The sequence below is a fragment of the Panthera pardus genome, unplaced genomic scaffold (assembly GCF_024362965.1).
Source record: "Panthera pardus isolate Hobbes unplaced genomic scaffold, ASM2436296v1 HiC_scaffold_10, whole genome shotgun sequence".
Lineage (NCBI taxonomy): Eukaryota > Metazoa > Chordata > Mammalia > Carnivora > Felidae > Panthera > Panthera pardus.
The window spans coordinates 30,642,749-30,668,021 of record NW_026526655.1 but is presented as its reverse complement, the minus strand read 5'-3'; the positions used below and the strand labels follow the sequence as shown (position 1 = coordinate 30,668,021).

General features: G+C 39.7%; 1 protein-coding gene across 4 annotated transcripts in view; it reads left to right on the top strand.

Moving 5' to 3' along the window:
* Positions 1-25,273, top strand: part of PARD3B (par-3 family cell polarity regulator beta) — a 1,011,329-nt gene that overhangs the window by 706,102 nt on the left and 279,954 nt on the right. For all 4 annotated transcript variants that reach the window (XM_019446282.2, XM_019446285.2, XM_019446284.2 and 1 more), the window contains 2 exons: positions 9,869-10,075; positions 10,814-11,051. In XM_019446282.2, coding sequence (XP_019301827.2) covers positions 9,869-10,075; positions 10,814-11,051 — 445 coding nt within the window. The remainder of the gene's footprint in view (positions 1-9,868; positions 10,076-10,813; positions 11,052-25,273) is intronic.

Sequence of the window (25,273 nt, the reverse complement as noted above, 5' to 3'; positions counted from 1 at the left end):
TCAGATGGATGCCTTACAAATGTGAAGGAACTACTGTTCATTATCAGGTGTTATCACTTCATGTGCATCCATCTTTGCTCAGAACATGGATTATAACATCTTAGAGGAAAGTAGGTACCTTATCTCTTATTTCTGAGGGTTCAGAGGAAGTGGGAGGAATGTAACTCATGTGTTGTCTAACCAAAGAAAGCCTCACAGAACATCTGAGGCCAACATTTCCTTGTCTGCAAACTCGGGATTTTAAAAGGAATTGGGAGAGAGTTGAGTTGAGTGGTTGTTCTGGGATTTACATGAGATATAGTACTTGGGTTCTCAGAATGATTCTTAAGTCATCAGAGATAGGGAAATCACAAAATATTATTGGAAACCCCCTAAATTCACTTTAAAGTAGAGAATTCAAAATTATCTGCAATAGATAGCCGTTTCTTCAATCAAGCATTTGATGAAGTGGTTGGCTGTGTTTAAGCATGGGGACCCATAAAAGATAGAGATCTTGAAACTGGAGAATGACACTCCCTATGATAGGATGCTCGTGGCATAAGCAGCAAGCAGAGACCATCACCTCTTACCTGTTACAATGCCTGTTATCAAAAAGACAAGAGATAACAAGGGTTGGCAAGGATGTGGGAAAAAGAGAACCCTTGTGTACTGCTGGTGGAAATATTAATTGGTACAGCCACTATGGAAAACAGTATGGAGATTCCTCAAAAAACTAAAAATAGAGCTACTATGTGATCCAGCAAGCCACTTATGGATATCTATCTGAAGAAATGAAGTCACTATTTTGAAGAGGTATCTGCACTCCTTTGTCCATTGCAGCATTATTCATGATGACCAATACATGGAAACAACCCAAGTGGCCATCAGTGAATGATTGGATAAAGGAAATGCAGTATGTATACAGAATGGAATATTATCCAGCTATAAAGAAAAAGATGGAAATCCTGCCATTTTCTACAATATGGATGGACTTTGAGGACTAACTTGAAATAAGTCAATGAGAGAAAGGCAAGTACTATATGATCTCACTATACGTGGAATCATAAGAAGCTAAATTCATAGAATCAGAGAACAGAATGGTGATTTCCAGGAGCCTAGGGATGAGAGAAGTGAGAAATATTGTTAGAAGAATAAGTTCTGAGAACAGAACTCCATGCCGTGGCATAGAGACTATAGTTAACAGTCCTGTATTATGTACTTGAAAGTTGCTAAGAGAATAGATGTTAAATGTTCTCACCACACACAAAAAAACGGTAATTATGTAGGGTGAGAATGAACCTTATTGTGGTAATCATTTTATAATATATATGTGTACCAAAGCATCATTTTCACCCCTGAAACTTCCACAATGTTCTATGTCAATTATATCTCAATAAAAAATAATATAATGTTTACCCATGGTAAAAAATAAATAAAAGCAGGGACTCACAGGAAACAGTTCATTTCTCCAAACTCCTGCCCTCTCTGAGATATACTCATTCCAGAGCCTACTCTCACTGAGATGAATGGTGAGTGAAATTGCTCTCATTACATAGGTTATTTTAACCTGCCCTCTCACCCTTCTTCTTCTTTCTAGCTCTCTCCGGACATGAATGTACAAGTGAATTTGGGCAAGATCAATTGTGTATATGATACAATCTCATGTTGTACAGGAGAGAACTTTGTAAATTATAAAGCAACAAGGAAGTATTAGTTACTATTACACTTATCTTCTATTACCCTTAGGACCAAGCACAGTTCTGAGCCATAAAAAACACTCAGTAAACACTCATGGATAGCTGATTTAATTTTGGCTTGACATTTTAACATTAGATTGAAATCTTGCTTAAAATATATCCATAGAGAGATTGTTATTCGGATTGACACCGAACTGAAAAACACACTTTCTATCAGTTCTATAAATAACTTAGTAACTGGGAATTTGAAGTTTTTTTTTTTTTTTAAGTACAGTCAGCTATAAAAAAAGGGAGAAATAGTAAAGCAAAAGCACGAAAATAATGTTTGACCCTAAAAAAATACAGGTATTCAATTTACATTATAGCATATAAAACCATCTTTGTATGTCTTCAAGAAATCAATTAGTTTGACCTTTTAGTTATGCTAATGGTTTTAAAGAGACTTACTAGAATTCTTTGTATTATACTTTATTTTGAGAGTACTATAGTATACACCCATGTAAGACATAAACCACTCAACAATCACAAGCAGAATAAAGATGTGCTGTTGAAGCAAGCCATACAAAGAGTAAATGATAAAAGGAAAGGAGCGGGAGGGGAGAGAGTGGAACCATAGAAGCAGTTTGTGTTCAGAGTGAAAAGCCTGTTAGCAAGGTATGCAAGGAGAAGCCAGAAGACATTTAAGGGTGTGTTCTTGGTAGTGGGTAAAAACAAGACTATTCAAAGTGCACTTACGGAGGTGGGAATGGCATAAAAGGTTAATATTACAAAGAGAGAAGTTAAGCAGAGGGAATGACTAGTATAAAAAGAAAGGCAAAACATAGAGATGATGAATGAACAATTATGGGTAGGACAGACATTATTAAACCCTTGAAAGTGACACCAAAGAACCTAAGGGCCCTATGAACAAAGAACAGGAAGCTGTGTGAGCGCTTTGAGGAAGGTAGGCAACTGTGACACATGTTTCTCCAGGTAACATGTCCCCACTCACGGCACTGGAGAAAAGGGGCATCTGTGTGCTGTAACCACCCTTCACTTTCACCTTCACTTATCCCTACAGCAAATATTTATGTAGTACTTCCCTGTGCTGAGGATACAAAGTCAACAGGACTAAGAAAATGATAGGTGGCATTTATCGATTGTATTGATCCTATTTCACAGGTGGAAAAGCTTGCCGTTTTAGACAGTTTATTGGACCCTCAAATACGTCTTTTTTTTTTCTGTTAAATAATAAAAATAGTTTTGTTTTGTTTCCTTTATAGCCATGTTCTTTTGGAGACCAGTGGTATTTATGTATTTTTTAAATTCATTATTGTCTTAAATGCCAATTTTAAGTTGTTTTAATCAAGTAAGAATTTTCCTAATAAGCAAGATAAGAGAGAAAGCAAGAGATCACAACAAACCACACTATTGGGAGTGGGTGTGTCTCAGTTCTTTAGTTGCCTCAACAGAATCTGCCCAGAAATATGGCTATATATTTTTTAAAAAATAATCTACCCATGGGGCACCTGGGGGTCTCAGTCGGTTAAGTGTCTGACTTCAGCTCAGGTCATGATCTCACGGTTCATGGGTTTGAGCCCCGCGTCAGGCTCTGTGCTGACAGCTCAGAGCCTGGAGCCTGCTTCGGATTCTGGGTCTCCCTCTCCGTTTGCCCCTCCCCCTATTCACTCTCTGTCTCTTTCAAAATTAAAATAAAATATTTTAAAAACTTTAAAAAAATAATCTAGCCATGAAATTGAACCACAGAGTCCATTTTCTTATCTACAAGATAGACAATAAGTGGAAAAACTGTCATAAGAATGTTTTTGGTGCAATAAATTCACAGCTCTTCACATTTGTTACTCATAATTTGAGTCCAGGAAAGGAACCAAAATAGGGCATAAGATTTGACCATCAGTTTCTAAAAGAAGGAACTTTTAGTGAAAATTAACATATATACCAATACTTGGCAAAGATTCGAAGACTTTGGTAGGGCCCTGCCCACACTCATCATCAAAGTGTGTGTTGTATTTGTTCATCTAATCTTCCCATATTTTCTCTAGATATTTTCACTTTAAAATAGACTATGTTTGGAGACAGAGTAGGAGAGATTATGCAAATGTATGAATCTTAATGAGAAGTTCATTATTGAACATTTGACATGAATTTCAAGAAATGATAAAAGACCCTGGGATTTACGAGACTTAAAAGAAAAATCTCTGCTCCTGAGAACTTGGAAATTGCCAGTAAAAGAACTGAGACCCAAATGACAGAAGATAATGTATAAGCCAGATTACATTATGCCCTATGGTAATGAATAGGAAGCAGGGCACAGCGATAAGCTTGGAATGATGATCAATATTTGGAATACTGAGATAGGCAAGAAGGTAATTAGGCCCATTATGGACACAGTTAGCACAGATAACATAATTTGGGAAATTCTACATTTGGATATTATGGGGAACTTTTTTTCTAAGCTAATGGATTTGCAATGATATCTATTAAAGCACATAAGACATTTTGCCTCTAGGGAAACAACAACAAAAAAATCAAATATACAAAATTTTCAGTTAAGTGTAATCTAAAATAAAAAGACAAAGCGGGATATATTGGAACATAAAGTGGTGTTGTGACTTCCTACTTGGAATTTATAATAATTTTTCATTCAAACAGTTTTAAGGCTATTAATTTCACATCACAACTCCCCATGAAGCAAGTAAAGCATTTCCGTTGTATTTGCCCAAGTTCATTGCTCATAATACAGCAATGCCAAATTGATAATGAAAGTAAGCTATCTTGCCGAATTCCCGGCCTTCTTAAGTTTCACGCTGTGACCCCTGAATAGCACTGCAATCATTTTGATCCCCAATTTACTACTGGGCACAATTCCTTTATTTTAGAGGGAGGGGCAATAACTTAATTAATTTTCACTAAGTGCCTTGAGGGCCATTGATGTTATTGAAATGTGCAAATTAATACATTATTTATTTTTAATTTATCATAAGTATTTATTAATTATAAAGCTCTAGCTGGGAGAAAAACTTGCCATGCATCTGAAAGTGAGTACTTTACCCCAAATAATTTCTTATGTTCTAATAAGAATGTATTGGAAGAAATTTCATCAATAATGGAAGATCCAATTACTGGTCTTCTGGATTAAGGCATTCTTTTATTGCAAGATTTTAATGCTAGAATGGGAAGTTCAAATATTGCCAATGAAATCTCAGACTAATTAAATGATTATAGCCTTAAGGAAAGGGCAACCAACACTCCACTTGCAGTCCTCCCAATGATAGCCTCTATCTGCGAAGAACAGATGGGTGCATATACCTTATTTCAAATGAAAAAAAAAAAAATGTAAGGAGCTGTTTGAAAAATCAGTTCAACTTTGGAATAAAAAAGGAATGACATTATTTCTTTATGAAGCCTTTTTCACCTTTCTGCTGCAGGAATGGCTTTATGGTTTTATTGAAGAATGCAATGGTAGACCGAACCAAATGAATTGTGTGGGCCTTCACTTACTCAGACGTTCACATGTGGCACAGAAGTAACAGTGACGATAATTATCACTACTGCTTTGTGAGCGCATACTATGTGCCAGATACTCCTCCACGCTTGTCCTACCCTATTTTTACAGATAAGGAAACTGAGGCACTGAGGTTAATAACTCAGGAAATAGGTGGCAGAGTAGGGGGTGGGGGGCTGTTTTATGACTTCCCCTCTTAATCACTCACTGTTAACAATGCTCTAGATTTTTATTCTTTGTTATCCTAATCACCTCCCTGTAGGGAAACAACAGCAGTCTGCAGCCATAGGGCAGGAGCAGGAATCCAAGACTGAGTCAGAGAAACGGAGGTCCATATCCAAACAATCGTTTAGGAAGGACTTTCTGTTTTGTAATATGCTGACATGGGACTTGCTACCTAGAAGCTGGGAGTAGTGGTTTCTCAGTGTGTTAAGGATCTGTTCTATAATGGCACCTGTTGACCCAGACAGTAGCTTTCATGCCACCTGTTCCATGCCTGTGGGAGAAAGAGTGGCACAACCCCTTTAAATCTTTAGTCTTGTGTGTGTCCATTCTCTCTATAATACTGCGGTTTTCTGGATGACAGGGAATGGTGGCTATGTCTAAGGATTGGTGGGACCAAAAGACAAGATCCTGAAATTTCCCTCTACTCTTTGTGGGGAAAGCTTCTGGGCCTCAGTGAAGCCAATCCTTCCTTCATTTGGGAACAGATGAATCTTCGAAAGTACTTTAACATCTTTTAAAACCAATGTCAGTGAGGTATCTCTTTGAGGCTTTTATTTTCAGGAAAAATTTGGCACATGGAACTTCCAGCATATTTGTATTACACCACCTTGAGAATAATGTTCACCATGTAAGATCCCTCTTTTAACATTCTAGATAACTGTAGTGTCATTTGTTTAAAGAAGTTTGTATATATCAAGTTCGTGTTTCTGACAGAAAGACACGTTTATCTGGATCGCAGAGAATGTGGTCACTGGATATAGAAGTCAGAAGTTAAAATAATAAAGCTTTGCTAATAAAATTTGAAGGAAGATTTATTCCTTGGCATTCGCAAGTAAGTGAGGTTGGCCTGGAAATCATTCACTGAAGAGTCATATTAAGATTAGTTCTGTAGATGCTCAAAATGGAACAAGTAAATGCTCAAATTTGGACAGAGTCCCCCCACTCTGAGACTGATAACATATGGTATTCATAGATCACTCTCTCAGATAATTGTTTAAAATCAACCACGGCCAGTATCACATCGACTACAGAAGAAAATATAAGGAGTCATCATATTTGGGGATGACTGCAATGGGCCAGGGTAACTGAGGTTTTGAATTTGATTAATCACTTTATACTACCCTTTCAGAGAGACCTCTACTTTTAATGGGAGCCTAGAAAAAAATGTAATTCGTGCCACTGGTTAGGCTAAAAATAGGCAGTGAGTCTTCCCATTCTAAAAGCTATAGAATTTCCTAGGTAGTGTCAACCTACATTTGAATGGGCGAGGGTAAGAATAAGGGAAGAGGAATTGAATGTGACCGTTTATTGCACTCCATACAATCTTTGCATGGTAGGGTACTTTATTCCAAGTGTTTTGTTGGAATTTGGTGCTGATAACCATCAACTGACATAATAATCCTTCCCACAACCAGTAATATAACCTTGAGCTTCTGTCGGAAGCCCTAGGACACCTAAAGGAGATGTGAGACCCTGCTCAAGTCCCACGTCAGAGTCTCCTTTCACTTGGAAAATCAGTTCAGTGCCCCCTGGGAGTCCTTGCAAAGACTCTCCTGATTTCAGATGTTCCTCTCTCGTATCAGTCTGCCCCTGCTACATCCTGTTGACTCCCCAGGAATAAATATAAACACTTTTTCCAAGCCTCAAAACCCTTGAGCCCACATTTACAACCTAGAACTCATCACTTTTTGCTTTTAATTTTACTACATACTACATCCAGTAAAGCTAGGTGTAATTGTGGCCAACATCAGTTGGTACTTCTGATTTGTGGCTTCTGTTTATTTTTGTAGGGTGAATTAATTGCTGGCTCTATTAATCCTGCAAAATCCATGAATCCTTAATGTTCAGTTTGCTTAGAATGAGTAACAATGTATTTGTTTCTCCTCAAATATGACTTCTTGCTGAGCTGCTTTTAGATAGTGTGCCTTATATCTTAGATGATTTATTCACTTTCATGTTCTCTAGAATTTATTGCTAAAGGTTGACGTGAATACTTACAGTTTGGGCTCTAATATAATCTCCTGAATGGCAATTAATAAATAAAAGATGGTTACTACTGTTGACAGAGGAACTAAGCTTTCTCAGATAATGTTCTTCATCTTCTAGTTTTCACCAAACTTCATGTCAGACTTCCCCAGGGCTTGATGGTGTAAAATATTTCCTGTAAACTCCAAAGCTTTTACTGTTGCTTCAATACCCCAAACCTCTATGTTGCCTTTTGTTTTCTTGTCAAAAATGATCTTATCCAATTTCTGTTTCTTCAACTTACCTTCCTTCCTGAGAATATTAGAAATATGCCTCTTTCTGGATTTAGTAGTAACATGTTCTCAGTATTTATGACTCACAAGTAGCATCTGAAATTTGTTCCTGAAATTTCTGGTACTTTTTTTTCCCACTTGATCTCATCTCTGTTGGGTTGATTAAAGATACACTGTTGGGGCGCCTGGGTGGCGCAGTCGGTTAAGCGTCCGACTTCAGCCAGGTCACGATCTCGCGGTCTGTGAGTTCAAGCCCCGCGTCAGGCTCTGGGCTGATGGCTCAGAGCCTGGAGCCTGTTTCTGATTCTGTGTCTCCCTCTCTCTCTGCCCCTCTCCCGTTCATGCTCTGTCTCTCTCTATCCCAAAAATAAATAAAAAACGTTGAAAAAAAAAAAAAGATACACTGTTGCCTGTAAAATGCAGTGTTTGTTGTCATCATGTATATTGTTCAAGGTGCAAAATCGCCTCCTGTAAGCTAACGGCGAAACTGTAAAAACAACATCTGGTCTTTGTGTTTGCCTGCTTGACTAATCTTATCCGGGCAAATCTAGACTAATGCTCTTATTCTACAGATGAGGACTCTGTGGGCCAGTGTCAGTAGCTTGACTCTAATCAAGTAGAAGGCAGAGGCCAAGTGTATCTGTAGGCAGTACAGAGCAGAAATGCTGAAGTTAGACTGCCTGAGGACAATTCCCAGTTCTGACGCATATGGAGTGTGTAACTTTATACCAGTCATTTCACTTCTCTGGGCATGAGTTTCCTCATCTGTAAAATGGGAAAGCAGCGCTACTCTAAGGACCGTAGTGAGGTAATGCAGGTAAAGCACTTAGAACAGGACTAAGCATGCTGTGCAATTAGCTATTAGAATTATTGTCATCATTCTGATTACTTATAACATATTCAGAACATATGCAAAAGAGTGTATTATTATGTAGCTCTGTGTGTGTGCGTGTGTGCATTAGGCCTTTGCTGCACTGCAGTATTCCTTGTTTTGCTTAACACTGGGTTAAACTGGCAGCAGCGTTCATGGTAGCGGCCATAGGAGAAGCAAAAATAGTGATGATAGTAAGAAAAGACGGTGTGGCTTATTGAGCCCTACTCTGTTTTAGGCATTGAGTTAGGTACTTTTATGTACCTAATCCTTAAAGCGTTCTCCATCTGCATCTATTGAAATACTGCAAAGTAGTTCATTCCCAGAAATGCAAATGTAGCCTCTGTGTGGTAATAATGTTCATAACTGGAGAGGATCATGAGCTTTAGCCCTGGTGGAAAAGGGCCCTGATAGAATTCCTTCCATCTTTAAAATAATCTTTGTGCTGCTGGTATTTAGATAGCCTAATCCTGCCGTAGACAACCAGAAGCCTGGCTGTGGCTGGGGATGGAGGTCACGGCATGAGTGAAAGGGGGCAGGTATGCAGGGAGAGCCAGTGTAAATGAAAAATATTGTATATCGGAAAACAAGCTACTAAAATTCACTTAGTTTTTTTTTTCTTTTTGGACTTATATATTATATTTAAATATTACTTCTTTTCTAGATACCCAAATAGAAAGACAATTTGGAACAATAAGCATTGACACAGACAAGTTGTTTTCTTTCTTGCTTTGCTTTATTTATTTATTGACTAAATAAATTGCCTTCATGATACATTAATAGCCACTAGAGTAAAGTGTTTAATCACAAAAATTACAATCACTTCAATGCTCTTTGATTTCCTTGCAGTATATTACTCAATAATCATAAAAATAGTGGTGGAAATAATAAAAGCTAGAATGTAGGAAACATTTGGGATGTGCACTGTGAGAAGCGCTCGTCATCTCAGATGCCCTGCGTGTGTGTGTGTGTGTGTGTGTGTGTGCACATATACACACAGTCTCATAGTCTCCAGATACTGCTGGAATCTTTCAAACTCATATATATCTGTGTATGTCTGCATATATGCACATATGCACATTTATTTAATATATATCATCGTGTTAAATCTCACCACAACTTTATAGAAAAGGAAACTAAGGCTCCAAGAACTCAAACCACTTGTTCCAAGTCACAAAAAAGTTGGCACACCTGGGGTTTAAGCCCCAACCCTACGTACTCAACACCCCCTTTTGTAAGGTGCTCAAACAAATATTTTTGGAACAACAGACTTTCCCACTACGCCACACTGTCTCATTTGGGAAAGGGTGACTTTTTGCCTTTTCTTTTCCAGAATCTCCGAGCAAAGATTTCGGTCCAACTCTGGGGTTGAAAAAGTCCAGTTCCTTGGAGAGTCTACAGACCGCGGTCGCTGAGGTCAGGAAGAATGAACTTCCCTTCCACAGACCCCGGCCACACATGGTTCGTGGCCGTGGCTGCAATGAGAGCTTCAGAGCAGCCATTGACAAATCCTACGATGGACCCGAAGAGTTAGAAGCTGGTAGGACAAAATGCTTCCTTCCCGGGTTTCTGCATCTCAGTATTATCCACGAATCATGGGCAAGAATGTATGCTTAACTACGAAGAAAAATGATTTAGGGATCACAATTATATTTTTGATATTAAAAGTAATTCATTTTCCTGATGTGTTTTGCCCTTTGGCTTAACGAACATGGAATTGGGTAACACAATATGCAATTTATTTGACAGTGCAAATATGCTAAAGAAATGTTCTCCTTCACCTTCTTACAAGGACCAACTGTCATTTACCCTTAGGGTAGGAGCAGTAAGTATGCATTTCTTGACATTCTTATTGAAGTCATTAGAAGCAGCATCAACCTGAGGACTGACTGCATTAATTGGGCAGAAGCAGTTAGGTTACATTTGTGCTCAGAAACCTCTCCTGGAAATACACTCGCCCTGTTTGTTTCCCAGCATATGGGCTTTCTGAGCCGATCATGGTTAACAAGCTGGCTTTCAGAGATATTAGTGTTTTACCACATATCAGACCTTTCATACCACCGGCCAAACCACCAATTGGTCCCCACTCCCAACATCAAACCTTGCTCGAAGTAACCAGATTTCGGCAGTTGTCTCTTCAAAGGATACACGTAGCCACGTGGAAGGGTAGAACTCTGGAAGGCCTTATTCATTCTTCTGCATTTTACATTTGAACTTTTCTTGATATACTAACGGAAAGTGCCCCTGACCACGTGTATTGATTTTTCTCTCCGTACAGACGGTCTGTCTGATAAGAGCTCTCGCTCCGGCCAAGGAGCTCTGAATTGTGAAGCTGCCCCTCAGGGGAGCTCTGAGCTAGAGGACGTGGAAAATAAAGCCAGGAAAATCAAAAAACCAAAAGAGAAGGAGAAGAAGAAGGAAAAAGGCAAAATGAAAGTCAAGGAGAAAAAGCTGAAAGAGGAAAACGGAGATCCTGAAAGGAAAATAAAGAAGAAAGGATTTGGTGCCATGCTGAGGTATGGACTCGCTGTGAAAGCACCACAGGATTCTTTTGCTTTCTGGCTTCTCCTGGTGAGATTGCTCATCTGTGTGCACCCAGGAAAAAGTCAGGCTTTCCCTCCTTTTTAGCCAAATGGGAAAAATCTGAATTGCGAATGTGCTTGTTCCTTTTCTGCAGAAGCAGAAGGAGCCTTCTTGGGTGGCTCCGGAAGCTCGTGGTGATGGCAGGAGGCTGTTACAAATTTGTTGTGAAAGGAAGGCTAATGCCTGGTAGAGATACGGGCAGTGCCCGCGGTCCTTGGTACCAAAGCGTTATGCAGGTAAATTGAACGCCTCTTCCATCCGTACAGGGAAAGCAAGAGGCGAGGAAGTCCCCAGCTGCTGCCTCTACAACACCTGCTCGGTGTTAGAGAACACAGGGTACTGAACCGCCCTCACCTGCCGCGTAGTGGTAGGTGTGTGCGTGGCCGGGCCTGCGGGTGCATCGGCTCTCAGCCATGGAAGCCCTGTGGTCAGTGGACATGTCACTGGATCTGAAGTCAGATGAGCCTGTTCTTGGTCCGTGACCCTCCTCACACAAGCCACTGGGCTTCACATGTCGCCCTGAGTCTTACTGTGTTCCTTTTCACAGTGAGGCGAGCATACACGCTCTCCCAACTCAGCGGGGCTGGGGCACGAGATTCCATATGCAGCCAGCCTGTCCAACGGGCATGGCTCAGCAGGGCACAGTCAGAAAAGCACTTTGTCTCTTCTCCTACAGCTGCTCCCAGATCTGCTTCGTTGACACTGACAGAGTGTCCACAATTTGATGACGTCACTCCAACGGATGGCTTTCTGGTCGCTTTGGGGATTAAAACTGCCTCTGCGTCAGGGTCTAAAATGCCAGTCTAATGTTCTCGAAACTTCCTTGAGGCCCTGCCCCTCAAGCCTCAACCCCAAGGAGGGCCCCACGATGTGGTGGTAGATTCCACCTTCTCCTGCTTCTCAGTCTCTGGACCCAGCAGGGAGGGAAGGACCTTATTAAAATAGTGGTGGAGTTGTGCTCAAACAGGTGTCTGGATCTGGCATAATCTGCTGACGGGGGCCTTTGTGGACTATTTTTGTATATTTTTCAGGAGTTCCTTATTGCCGCTACCTAGGAGATACATTTCCCACTGACCTCCTGAGACCCTCTGGCCCTTCATCTCTGACCTCACACAGCACACCCGGAGGTCTCCTTCCCCCCACCCCTGGTGGAGAGACTGTGATGGTGGCAGTTCGAGATGGCTGTAGCCTAACCCTCCTTCTGCAGCATCCACTTGGCTCGCTGGAATTGCTGAGCTCTTGCCCCCCCCCAAAAGATAGAAACGCAGCCTCTTCTCGTTGCTCCCCTCTCTCCTCATCCTGCCGTAGGGATGCCCCAACCAGCCTGGCACGTTCAGACTTCTCTATGGCAGAGCCGAGCCCCATTTTGTGCCTCCTTAGCTTGACAGCCACGTCCCAAACCCTTGCAAGCTCTCATGCATGGGGAAGGGAGCGGGTCAGTAAATGTTTGCAGGTCTCAAGCAAACAGGTAGGAAGGGGGATTGCCGTCTCCTCTACGGCCTTCACATTCTCTCAGGGGTGTTCTTGCAGCCTTCTTATTTATTTTATTGGGGGTTGTGAGGGGGAGACACCCCTTTGCATTACTTTCTGTATTCCTGTAATTCTCCATCACAGAAAATCCCTCTCTCAGGGTCTACTTTTCCATGGGCTAAAGGTGAGAGGTGAGAGGTGATGCTGGCTACTTCTTATTAAGCCCCTAGGAGATGTCTCTGTCAAGAATGCTGGGTGGCATTTGTCATCAGATGTTTTCAGTTTGGGATTTTTCAACTGAAATTTCAGACAGAAACGCAAGTTCCGTTCCATGTCTGTTATTCATATATAACACATGAACATAAATATAATCTGTTATTATATATATATAAATATGGAAAGAGAGAGAGAGAGAGAGATCTTGAAATTGCAACATCACATTTAGGCAATGCAGATAATACTGACACGGGGGGACAAATTTCTCAGTAGGCATTGGTTTGTTTTTCCTGGTGGTCTCTATAGACTCTGTCTTTCCAGTTGACATTTTGAATGTTAAACTTGCCCTTTTTCCAGGTAATTATTATGATTGCCAGAATTTGAGGGCTATGCTTTAAGCATCCTGATAATAATGACACACACAATACAAATATATAGAGAGAATTGCCTTTGAATTTATTTATGGAGCTCAGAGGTTAACAGTGCAGGCTCTGCATGGGGAATGCTAAATTCAGTCCCGGCCTTTCTACTTCTCTTTCTAGGTAGCATTGGGCACATTATTTAATCTCTGTGCCTCAGTTTCCTCATCTGAAAAATGAGAATTAGAATATACCATTATGATGAGAATTATATTGGTTTGGTTACACGTAACATGCTTAGAATGGCACCTGGCAAGACATACACATTCAATAAATGTTAATTATTGTGGTAAGCAGAATAATGGCCACCTAAAGATGTCCATGTCCCAAACCCTGATACCTGTGAATGTTATGTTGCATGACAAAGGCAAATCACGATGCAGATGGAATTAAGGTTCAGCTGACCTTAAGATAAAGGTGCTTATCCTGGATTTCCACCAATGGCCCACGGTGATTACATGGAGCCTTAAAAGTAGAAGATGTGGCTATGGAAGGAAGGTACAGAGGAATGCAACATTGCTGGCTTTGATTTGGAGGGAGGTGGCCATGAGCCACGGAATGAGGGCAGCCTCTAGAAGTTGGGAAGGACAGAGGAGTGGATTCTCTCTGGAAAGCCTCCAGAAAGGAACGTAGCCTGCCAAATCCTTAATTTCAGCCCATTTCTATTGTTTAAGCCACTAAGTTCATAGAAATTCTTTTTACAGCATCAATAGAAAACTAATACAGTTGTTATAATTACTATTACTACTTCTACAATATCGTACTCATTTATAAGGAAACAATTTCCTCTTTAATATAAGGTGTTAAAGAAAAAAACCGTAACGATTTAACTAAAGTAGGCTATACATATAAAAACTGTTCGAACTTCACATATCCCATTTTCTAGAATATTCCTAAATCAAGCCTTAGCTCTGTGTTTCGTTTCAGATGCTTTGATTTGGCACGTTCAGGCCCCGTTGCCCATAATTCAGAGACAGCTATTCTTTGTGTTGCCCAATAGACGCCATATTGGCCTGTGCTGGAAATCACAGGCCCTAGATCCTTTCGACATCTAGCAACTCCGCTTTGTTTCCTTCTCCTGTTTTAGCAAAATTAAGATCTGAAAGGTGGTGTTTGATTTTATCTCCAGTGTAAAAATAGCAACTGTTTTCCATAGCCTTTTGCGTCTGAGTTTGCGAGCATATTGGAGTTGCTGCTACATGCACACTTTCAACAGCAAAGAACACAAAAGCTGTTACCATTAGCCAACAGATTTTGCTTGAATTCTCATCTGTTGCTCAGATGCTATTGACTTAGTTTCTTTCTTATTTAAAAAAGATTGATCGCTTTAAGCTTCCCTAGGAGTTGGGTGTGTGGTTTAAATATGTATTATTTTTTCCATTATCTGCGTTCACAGCCACTCTCCCGACATGGAGCTTTCACGTAGGATGTTGCCCCTGTGCCGTGCACAGTGGCACCTGGCCGAGGGCACGAGTGGAGACCGAAATGGCCTCCCTCCCTTCACCAAACCACGCGCCATGAAGGAGCGAATGTGTTAGCAGTGGCTTTGCTCTCGCTTGTAAAAAGCTAAGTGTTGTGTGCTTTTCTGATATCAGCTGGTCCATTTGTGTTAATGATATGTAGTCGTATGGTTTAGCTCGTTAGTTAATTTGATCTCCTCCTGATCCTTTTGAAAAACTTACGGGGATCTCATTAATTCATACCTTTCAATGTGTGGTCTGGTTCCAGTATGCTTTGCTGATTTCAGAATTACCTCCTCGTAGATTCAACTGTGGCTCTTACACAGGCCATGAATTATGATGGCAAACTATGCAGATCAAGAACCTACCCACTTTCCTAGTTTCTCCGAATCCTGTTTACCTGCTGTTGAAAGAGAACGTTAGGGGATCGAGGCGCTTCAATTTTTTCATCATGTGTCTGGCTTCCTTAGGGCATTGTACTCTTCATGGCAATACCCGCTACCATGCCTGTGGCTCCTTACAGCTCCTTGCAATCTGAGGCTCAGACCCCCTCAGTACACAAGCCAAATGCTGTCAGCCCCAGGCTGCTTTCCTGGGCTCTAGCAGATATTTTCTAAGCATTGAAGAGAAATATCCTTTAGCTAACAAAATCTTGCCCAGTCTAGAGTGGAAAGCCTAGCGTTCAGTCCCTGGTTTCTTAATTATTTAATAACCTCATGGATCTTTATGTTCCTTAAACTGAATTCTGTCCCAGATCTGTATTTAAAATCCACTCCTTTATATCATACTTGGCTGTTGTTTCCTTTTGATAGTATAGGCCACTCACTTCAAAGACCTTTGAATTATCAACTTGTGCTGGACCCTGAACGGAAAACTTTGACCTCGATCAAGTACCTTTTCTATACCCTTTGTGCCATTTGGTACCAGAAGGAAGCGTGCCTAGTAAACTCCTTGTTGACTTTGCTTTGATTAGCAAATAACAAAGTGCAAAACCTGCCAATAGAAAACGTCACCTCTGTTTCAAAAATTTGTTTGCCCATAGTCATTTGATTAATAATGTATATTGAATGCTTACTCTTTGCCAAGCGCATTCATAATTACTCTTCATTTATTCCACATTATCTATCAAAGGCTTATTTTGCATCAGGCACTGTTCTAGTCACTAGGCATACACCAATGAAGTCCTTGCTTTTATGGTGTTCTTTGGGTTTTTTGTTTTGTTTTGTTTTGGTTTGGTTTTTTTTTTTTTTTTGGGTTTTAATGAAGGAAAACTCAAAGACTTTTGAATGTCTTACAGTGAGTGTAAAACCAAACAAGCAAAATATCACATAAACATGTAAATTACTTGTAGCAATGGATTTCCCAGGGAGAGGTGAGACATTTGGCTGGGATGGATACCTCTGGGACAAAGCACTACCTTGTCAACTTGAGGGAATCAATAGTCAATTTATTTGGTGCTGAACAAGACAGCCAGGCTGTGGCTCCTGCGTAATTTGCATTCCAGTGACGAGGAGAGAATAAACAAGTAACTCAAAATAATTGAGATTATTTCAGACTGTAGCAGGTGTTATGAAGAAGGTAAAGTCAGAAGGGATGGGGTCATCTCCCCCATAGTAACTAACTGCCTAACAGGCTGTGTATCTGCCCAGGCTCCACTTAATTTCAGCAGATTTGTTATCAGAACCTAGCATGCTGTGGTCCTAAAGCCAAATCATTTTATGCCTGCTCTTTTTTTTTTTCTTTTTCAGCATACGAATATGAGGTTATTTTTAAACCAACCTCACATAAAGCTATAACAAAACGCTAACCCAAACTGTGTCTATTTTAGTACATAAAGGCCTATTACACCTGAAGTAAACATTCTGAAGACATGTGGGCTGTTATCTAAATGCTGGACTTGATTTGTAGCTGGCTGTGTCAGTGCTATTCCTCCTAGCCCATCAGTTGGATATTCTTTTTTTTGTTTATTTTTTAAGTAGGCTCCATGCCTAATGTGGGGCTTGAACTTAACAACCCCGAGATTAAAGGTCACATGCCCTACTGACTGAGCCAGCCAGGTACCCAGTTGGATATTCTTTGTTTCTTAACTCAGGTAAGGTAGGTATACCCCAGTGACACGCTGGCTCAGTTTCTACGTAGAAAAGACTAAATTATGAATCCTAATGACAGAGGAATTTTTTTTTTAATCTAGAGGCATCAGCTTTTTATTTCTAACCTTTGGGAATGCTAAAACGTCTGTTTCATTGGTTTTATACTAATATACTGTTTTATTGAAACTAGGGCAACTCTACATAAGGGCGTCTTACTGTGGATTGTTTTAAAAGGAGCACCTTCTGGGGCACCTGGGTAGTTGATTTGGTTAAGTATCTGACTCTTGATTTTGGCTCAGTCATAGTGTCATGGTTTGTGAGATCAAGCCCTGAGTCAGCCTCTGCACTGACAGGGAGGAGCCTTCTTGGGATTCTTTCTTTCCCTCTCTTTCTGTCCCTCCCCTGTCTGCACACATGTGTGCTCTTGGTTTCTCTCAAAATAAGTAAATAAACATGAAAAAAAATAAAAAATAAAAGGAACACTTCTGTGCGCGCGCGCGCGCGCACACACACACACACACACACACACACACACACACACACCTTCCTCCATCACCACAAACAACACAGACATCATCACCATTAATTAATACTTAACCTAGTTAAAAACCTTTTCATTACAGCCTCTGTGGCCTTCATTAATCCCTTTGAGTCTCAGTCTACTCAGCAGCGCATGGGACAGTAACACACCTTCCCCAAGTTGTTGTGAAATTGAAGTTAATTGATGTAGGCAAATCTGTCACTGTAGCGCCTGACTTGGTAGGCTTTACTTTTTGTCTTCCTGCGTGGCCTTAGCCAGCCATCAGATTCTGCCTTTGACTTGGAGCCCATTGAATTTCTGTTTCATTTTTTTCCCTCTAATTGCTATTGTGTCATGCTAATCTTTCTTCAGACTGTACAATTTTGTTTAATAAACTATAAGAAGTAATGACATAGCTAAAATCATTCAGTCATTTCTATCTTATAAGCTTTGGGTCACTCCTTTCTAAATATAACTTGAACTGTTTTCAAAGGTCATCTAATTATTTGGTGGTATTGAATACGAATAGAAAATGGACTCAAATGGAGAAACAGGATTTTTTTCTTTTGTATTTTTTTCCTTCATGTATTTTATTTCAGACCAGAGTGTATGGATGGGTTTTGGACTTGATATTCTCAGTGCATGGCTCATAGTTATTTCATTGAGTTGCCTTGGAAGTTGTCTTATAATACATTACCCATAAAGATACATTTTGACTTGATTTTTAAATTAGGTTAGATAGAGACTGAATACTTAAATCTCCAGGGAGCATGACATCTGTCATACATTTTTCCTCTTTACCTTGATCCCATAACGGCTGTTATAGGTCTCATGTACAATAAATGTAATGTGGCTGTGCCTGTCATTACCTCTTTCTAGATAGTGGTTGTAAAATGTCTGGGTATCCCTTCAACTTTATGGGTATGAAGGGTAACCTATCTAATGTAGCCAGGCCAATGAAATTTTAACAGTCATTTCCCCAAAGGCAAAAAGGCCAACAACAAGCTGGAGATAAGGTGCTTTGCTTCATGAAGTAGAGGCCAGTTTGAAACATGAAATTTCAGATGAAACATGAAAGCCAAAGTAGGTCAAACTTCTTCATTCAGCTGCAAGCTGTATACAGAAATACATTGAAAACAGAGAACCTTACAGGATCAGGGTGAAATGGCTACATGTATTGAGCGTGAGAGAAATATATGCCTGGCAAAGAAATACATTTGCATGTCAAAGGATACTTACAGGTACAACCATCCATCCTTTTTCATGGCTCACTACGATTGAGTGAAAAAGGAATAGAAGCTGAAATACATTGAAATTTTATTAGGCTTCTTTTTTGTCTTTTTGGTAACTGCATTTTCTCACCTCACAATGCATCTTAAATTATTTACTTTCTCTTCATAATATGAACCACGAATATTTTGTTTCTTCATTTTACTAATTTGCCAATTTTCCTTTGAGCTAAGTGCCCTAGCAATTTTAATTTTTCATTCAAGTTAGGAAGAGAAATGACCCTCCCCCCCCCCTTTTTTTTCATTATTACTATCACAGGCCTGGGCTCAGAATGCTACATTTTATGACCAGCAGTGTTGAGCCCGTAATGGAATTGCAAAGTAGAGAGTGTAATATACCGATATTGACTGCCATTAAACCCAGTGGTGTGATAGCTGATAATATTTATATATTTATGTATTATACATCCTAGCTTTTGTTCGTTTGCAACTAAGCACCAGAGAGGAAAATTAGCATGACAATACGAATAGATTGCAAACAGAAGAACGTAAAGAAGTGGAAGGAGAGCCTCTGGGAATAGGGCAAGTGATAGAAAATGATGAAGATAGAGGCAAGTATGATAACTAAAAAGTATAGATTAAATTTGGATCAAACAAATTTAGGGTGGTGTGGCCAACATTTATTTCTTAAGTCAAAGAAGACCCAGAGACAGATAGGCTGAGTGCATAGACAAATGAGCCGCTGCAGTGCCCCACGCACAGAGTTTATTTGGTGTCTGACTTTAGTAATTTTTTTCAGCTGTCACGCATGCCTGCAAATGTTTGTTTATCACTCTATCTGTTTTCTTTCAGTATATGTTCATAGAGCAGCGAGGGGCATAGATGGAGTTAATTAGTATAAAAATGTATGGGTAGCTTGTTTTCAAAATCATTTTAAAAGCTGATTGCTGTTCATCTCCTTTTCTTCCTACCAAATGTAATCTCGATTCCTCCGTCGCTCTGTTTATGACTGTCCAAAGCAAGACGATTTTCTCGTATTTTTCATAATAACAAATGATCACACAGAGTGTCAACCAAAAGGCTTATTTGTGTAATTAGGGTTCTCTTCTTCTCTTAATATGCGTGCACAACTCCCATTAACGGTAATGTGAATTATGAAAGAGCACCGAAGAAAAATAGACCCCTTTATCTCATTACTTTTCTTGGATAATGAGGTTTAGATTTGTTAACAGATCAGAACAAAAGTCCAGTGGAAAAAAGAAAGATGTCGGCTTAACTTTTAAAGAAATTGATATGCTAAAGAGAACTTTCACAGGTGCTAAAGTGGAAGATACACATTAATAAATAAACTTCATTAGCATTTAAGGTGAAATATAATCATTTAAAATGCTGGATTAATAAAATGCAAAGGATTTCCTAATGGACCTATTTGCATACTCGTATTAAATAACTAATAAAACATATTAACAGCAAGTTTACTCATATATATAAACACTTACAAGTTCCTAGTTGTGACTGCATTTGCCTAATTTGCTTTGTAGCATGTCCAGCACAATGTCGTGTCCTTGTGCAATGTTTACTTAATACTATTAGATAATGACATGTATAGATTTAATAATTTGCTTGAGGGAAAAATGAAATTAGTTCTTTGTTTAGCACCTTTTATCTGAGAACTTCAATGTAATTTGCTAGCATCCATCTTTAAGATGCATGGGAGATGAGGGTGGCAAATAGTAGCTTTACTTCGCAGGTAATAAAGAATGAGACATTGAGAAGTGAATCTGCCTGCCGAGAGCCAGATTTGAACTGATAATAATACCCAGACCCCTCTTAATCGTTGCTGCTATTGTATTAGCGTCTAAAAATGCATTGACACCAGCCATAATTCTGTATCTACTTTCATACACCCTGTAGAACCCATACTTTTTTTTTTATTTTTGCTATTTGTTGGATTTTCCTGTCTTAAGCCGACCTATGAAGGAGCAATTTAACAATATGAGATGGTTTGTAATTAAGGGAAAAGGCTTGAATCTTTGGCATAATAACCATATAAGCCAGAGTCTTCCCAGAACAATTACAGACAGATAGAGGAGATACACAAATTGAAAAATGGATAAGAGATACACAAATATTATTGGATTGCACATCTAGGACTATTATCTCAACCATGCTAAATAATATCTAACAGGATTTTGGAGGCAATCCAATTTTGCTTCTCCAGCTAGCTGCTGATCATTTCTGCATGGCGGCCTTGCCTCAACCTCAGCTTCAACATGGCTGAAATCTCATGCATCATCCACCCATCTGAGTCACCAGCTCATCCCGACGTTCCTGATTCTGTAGGAGGCACTGCCAGGAATCCCGTGCCATCCGAGAGCCCACTGACTTGCCAGCAACCCTGCTGATGTGTGCAAAAGACTCTCTTCCATCTCAGCCTCCACCTCCATCATCATTCGCTAACCGTGGTCTTTGTCTTCTATAATGAGGTTGTTTCAACAAACTCCTAACTGCCTGCTTTCTTCCTTTCTTCATTCCAGTTCATCCTAGGCATAGCTAATGGTCATGTATTCATTTGGTGATCAGATATTTAATGAAAACCTTCTCCACTAAAATGCACTGTAGCTTAGTGGCAAGAAACAGATCCTCTGGAGCCAAATCTACTTAGGTTCAAACTCCAGCTACATTTCTCTTTAGCTGTTGGTCCTTCGGCACCTGCTTAACTACTCTGTGCTTAGTTTCCTCTTCTGTAAAATTGGAATAATAATAGCATCTACTTCATAGAATTGCTTTGAGAGTGAATTAGGTGATATATGAAAAACGCCCGGCCCATAAAATGTTCTTAAAATAGAACCAGTTCTGCTCTAGGAGCCAAGAGGTTCCCAATTACCTAGTAGTTCTCAAAATCCAACTGTCCTCTGGAGCCTCTACAGAGCTGGTTACAATTAAAGATCCCTGGACCTTACGTCAGAGGTCTAGGATGAGGCCTGGGTGTCTCGGATGATTCTGATGCAGCCAGTCCTGGGAGCCCCCATATGGGAGCTGTCAGCTCCAAAGTTCAAATTGTTTAGGCTGGCATTCAATACCCTCTATATTCATCCTAATTTATTTTTCTATCATTGTTTTCAACTGTTCCTTTGTGCAAACTCACCACTCTAACGGATTACCCAAAACGAGCTTTGCGAAACCCTAAGATAGCACCTCCTCCCTCCCTTTCTCTCTCTCTCTCAGTCCTGCTTTCTCTCTCTGAAGCCCACCTTAAGCCCCATCACCTTTCTGAATCCTTCTTTGAACTGCATGTCTCTTTTTCTCATCAAAATTCCTATGCCCCCTATCTTCTTATTTTGGACTTCCCATAGGCAGGCTTGGGTTTTAGTTCAGGTTTTTACGTCTTTGTCTCCTGTCCTCAGTGCGATCAGAAATTCCTCTAAACAAAGTGGCTCCCTCACAACACTTTTCACAGTGTTGGCCCTTACTGGGTTTTTGCTGTCTAACGGCATGATGGTGTGCTAATTAGAATAGACTTATTTGGATATTAATGTGTTGTGCCCTTCAGTCATTCTAGATAATAGTACTGAAAATAATGAAAACAGTGGAAGTGGTTCAAAAAGAAGAAAGAGGGTGAACTGCATTGGGAGTTAATTATTTTTTTTAATTTCTGTTTGAAGAAAAGGTTGAAGGATGAGTTAAGTGGTAATAGTAACCAGCTGTTCTCCATCTCCACTGAGGACAGGGCTAGAGAAAATGGGCCAAAATCACTATCAGAAAAAAAAAATGAGGTTAGATATAAAAAAGAAGACAGTTGTTAAGCACTGGAATGAGGTTTCTGAACAGGTTGTAGAATTGACCTCCCTGAAGTACTTTAAAATTAAAAATGATAAATATCCATCTAAAACGATATGAAAAAAATTGCCAATCGGTTTATTACTTGATTATCTATTAAGTGCTACCCTGGGGAAACCCAGAAAAAAATATACAGCATGAACCTTTTGCTTAGACTCACTGTCTAATTAAGATGACCCATAAATACGAAATTATTAGCAATTAAAATGGGATTTAAAATTAAGAGCCATTTTGTGAGATTATAACCATAATTGTGGTTGGAATTCAGGTGTATACCCTCTCTACTTCTTCGCCCCTAAGAAACCTACCCTGGGCTTTTTTTAAATACATGGATTTTTATATCTATTTCCAAGCTGCTTTTCTAGGTTGAGTGGAGCGATCCCAAATCTTTTCTGAAATAATTTATTCAATACTTTTAAGCAAGTACCTGGTAAGTATACAACAAGCATGTTGTAAGCATGCAGCCAGCCTTTTCTTTTTGTTCCCCTGACATCTTTCGTTCATTCAAAAAATATTGACGGACTGTCTTACAAGTGACAGTCTCAGTGCTCAGTTTGGAGAGAACACAGTCAACAAGTCAGATGTCTTCTCCTGGTACCTGCGATCTTTCCTTAAAGGGTGGTAGGGCACAGAAGTTCTAATAGTAAAGTAACATACAATGTGTTAAGCTCCTTTTAAATAAACAGAGCTTCCATGGATCCCATAAAAGTATGGTCAGACCATTTGCAGTGTACTTGGTAAAAATACTGAAAGTGAGATGCCCAAACCTACTTGTACAATTACCTTCTTGAATGGCAGTTTGTCTTTGCCTGGGAGATACACACCTTCTGTACCCTTGCAGTGTGTGCATAAGTTGTCATTGCGATCGTCAACTGCTTGGCCATTGGCTGATAATGCTTATAGCGCAGATGGGTCTATAGACTAAAACTGGTAAGGGCTGGCAATCTGAAAAGTCAGTTTAACAAAGTGAAATGGCACGGAATTGAGGGAGGTGGCTCAAGACTACTACATGTAACTTGCCAAAACAGAAGACCTCATTCGAGGCAAAGTGGAAAATTTGGCCTTTAAACATATTCATACTCGGTGTGTCCATTGGTCTGTTTTAGAATAGTGAGCTCATCCCAGATTGATCACCAAAACCCCTGGAAACTGTTCAGTTTTAAGCAAGCCTGTCTGCATTTTCCATTTTATCCACTGCCCCTCCCTACCTTTTGTTTATATGCCCCCTAGTCATAAAAATTCATTGAAAAATAAAACAAAAATAAAAACTAATTTTGTTTGTAATACCACAAACCAAAAGAAGTATACTACAAATTAAAAAAAAAAAAAAACAACATATGAAAGAATGAAAGCTCTGAGAGAAAAGTTGAGTGAACTCTTCTATTATCTTAATTTTTTGTGCTTACCTTAGCCTGAGCGGCCATCTCTTCTCTTAAGGCTTTCTTGGTATCTGAAAAAGCCCTCTAACTCCGGGAATCAAAGCAGAAAGGTCTCAGCAAAGAATGACTAAAAGCAGCACCCCACTTGCCGACAAAAGAATCCTTAAAAATATTATATAAATTCAAAACTGAAGAAAGAGCGAGCTGAAGGGCACCTCGACCAAAAATAATGGTTGTAACTATGATTGCAGACAAAATCACCGGTGAACAGTAAAAACCCTAATTTTAGGGCTTTCGGTAGTAGTTCCTCCCATCGATAGGCTTCTTCTCCCCCAGGGACTATAATTTTCCACTTTAAATTTGAACTCTAGTCAATGTATAGTAGAAAATCAATAGCATAGATTTGTTCTGCTTTCCTTTTGCCTCTTGGAATTTTCAAAGTATATGAAGGAACAGCTTTTATGATGAAGATGGACTGTAAAATGAAAGGAGTGGCTTTGACCAATTCCCTAGAACTTTGACCCAAACACTCTGTACCAGCCTCCCCGGCCCATCTCCTCCATTTCTCTCATGCCTCTGTCATTTCCCCTGTGTAGGGCATTTGATGTCTACATTGATATGATTACTGAAACACTTTTGTAATGACCCTTTGACAGGTTAATTGGAACTTGCTATCAGAACATTTTTCCTATTTATCCTACCTTCTTCCCTTCATCTGGTTTTACTGTTTTCAATTACAGCTTCCTCCTCTATACTGTGATGCGAGGAGAGGGAAGTAGAGGGAGAAATTCACACACACACACACACACACACACACACACACACACACACACCAAGAGTAATCCAAAAACCGAGGCATTTAACACTCATTTAAATAATAGTGCTTTCATTGTTAAAAATAAGCAAAGATTTCAAGGAATGTCCCTACAAATGCAGATGCGGGGACAGATGTGGGGACGTGATTGGCCTTTCTTGTCCTTTTCTTTTTTTTAAAAAGGTTACATTATTTTGTTTAAATATTGATTTGCTTAAATATTTATTTTTAAATTAAATTATTTATTTAAATAATTTTGAGAGAGAGAGAGAGAGAGAGAGTGCATATGAGCTGGGGTGGGGCAGAGAGTAAGGGAGAGAGAATCCCAAGCAGGTCCTGCGTTCTCAGCATGGAGCCAGACGTGGGGCTTCATCCGACAAACCCAAACCGTGAGATCATGACCTGAGCCAAAATCGAGAGTCACATACTTAACCAACTGAGCCACCCAGATGCCCCCATTCTCAGTCCTTCTAACTCCAGCTCACCCAGCATCTTCTTAGCCCCATATGCTCAGGCCACATAGAAAAGTCATTGGCCAAGCCTGATTCCTCAAGACTTGTGTTAGAGTTGGCCTGGATCATCTTGATATTTTCCACTGAGTTTACACTACCTTGAGTATAAGATCCATGTCTTATAAATTTTTGTGTTCTTCTTAGTGTCTCTGTCTTTGCTTCATTTTTCTTCCCTCTACCTTCCCCTCATATCTCCTCATAAACAT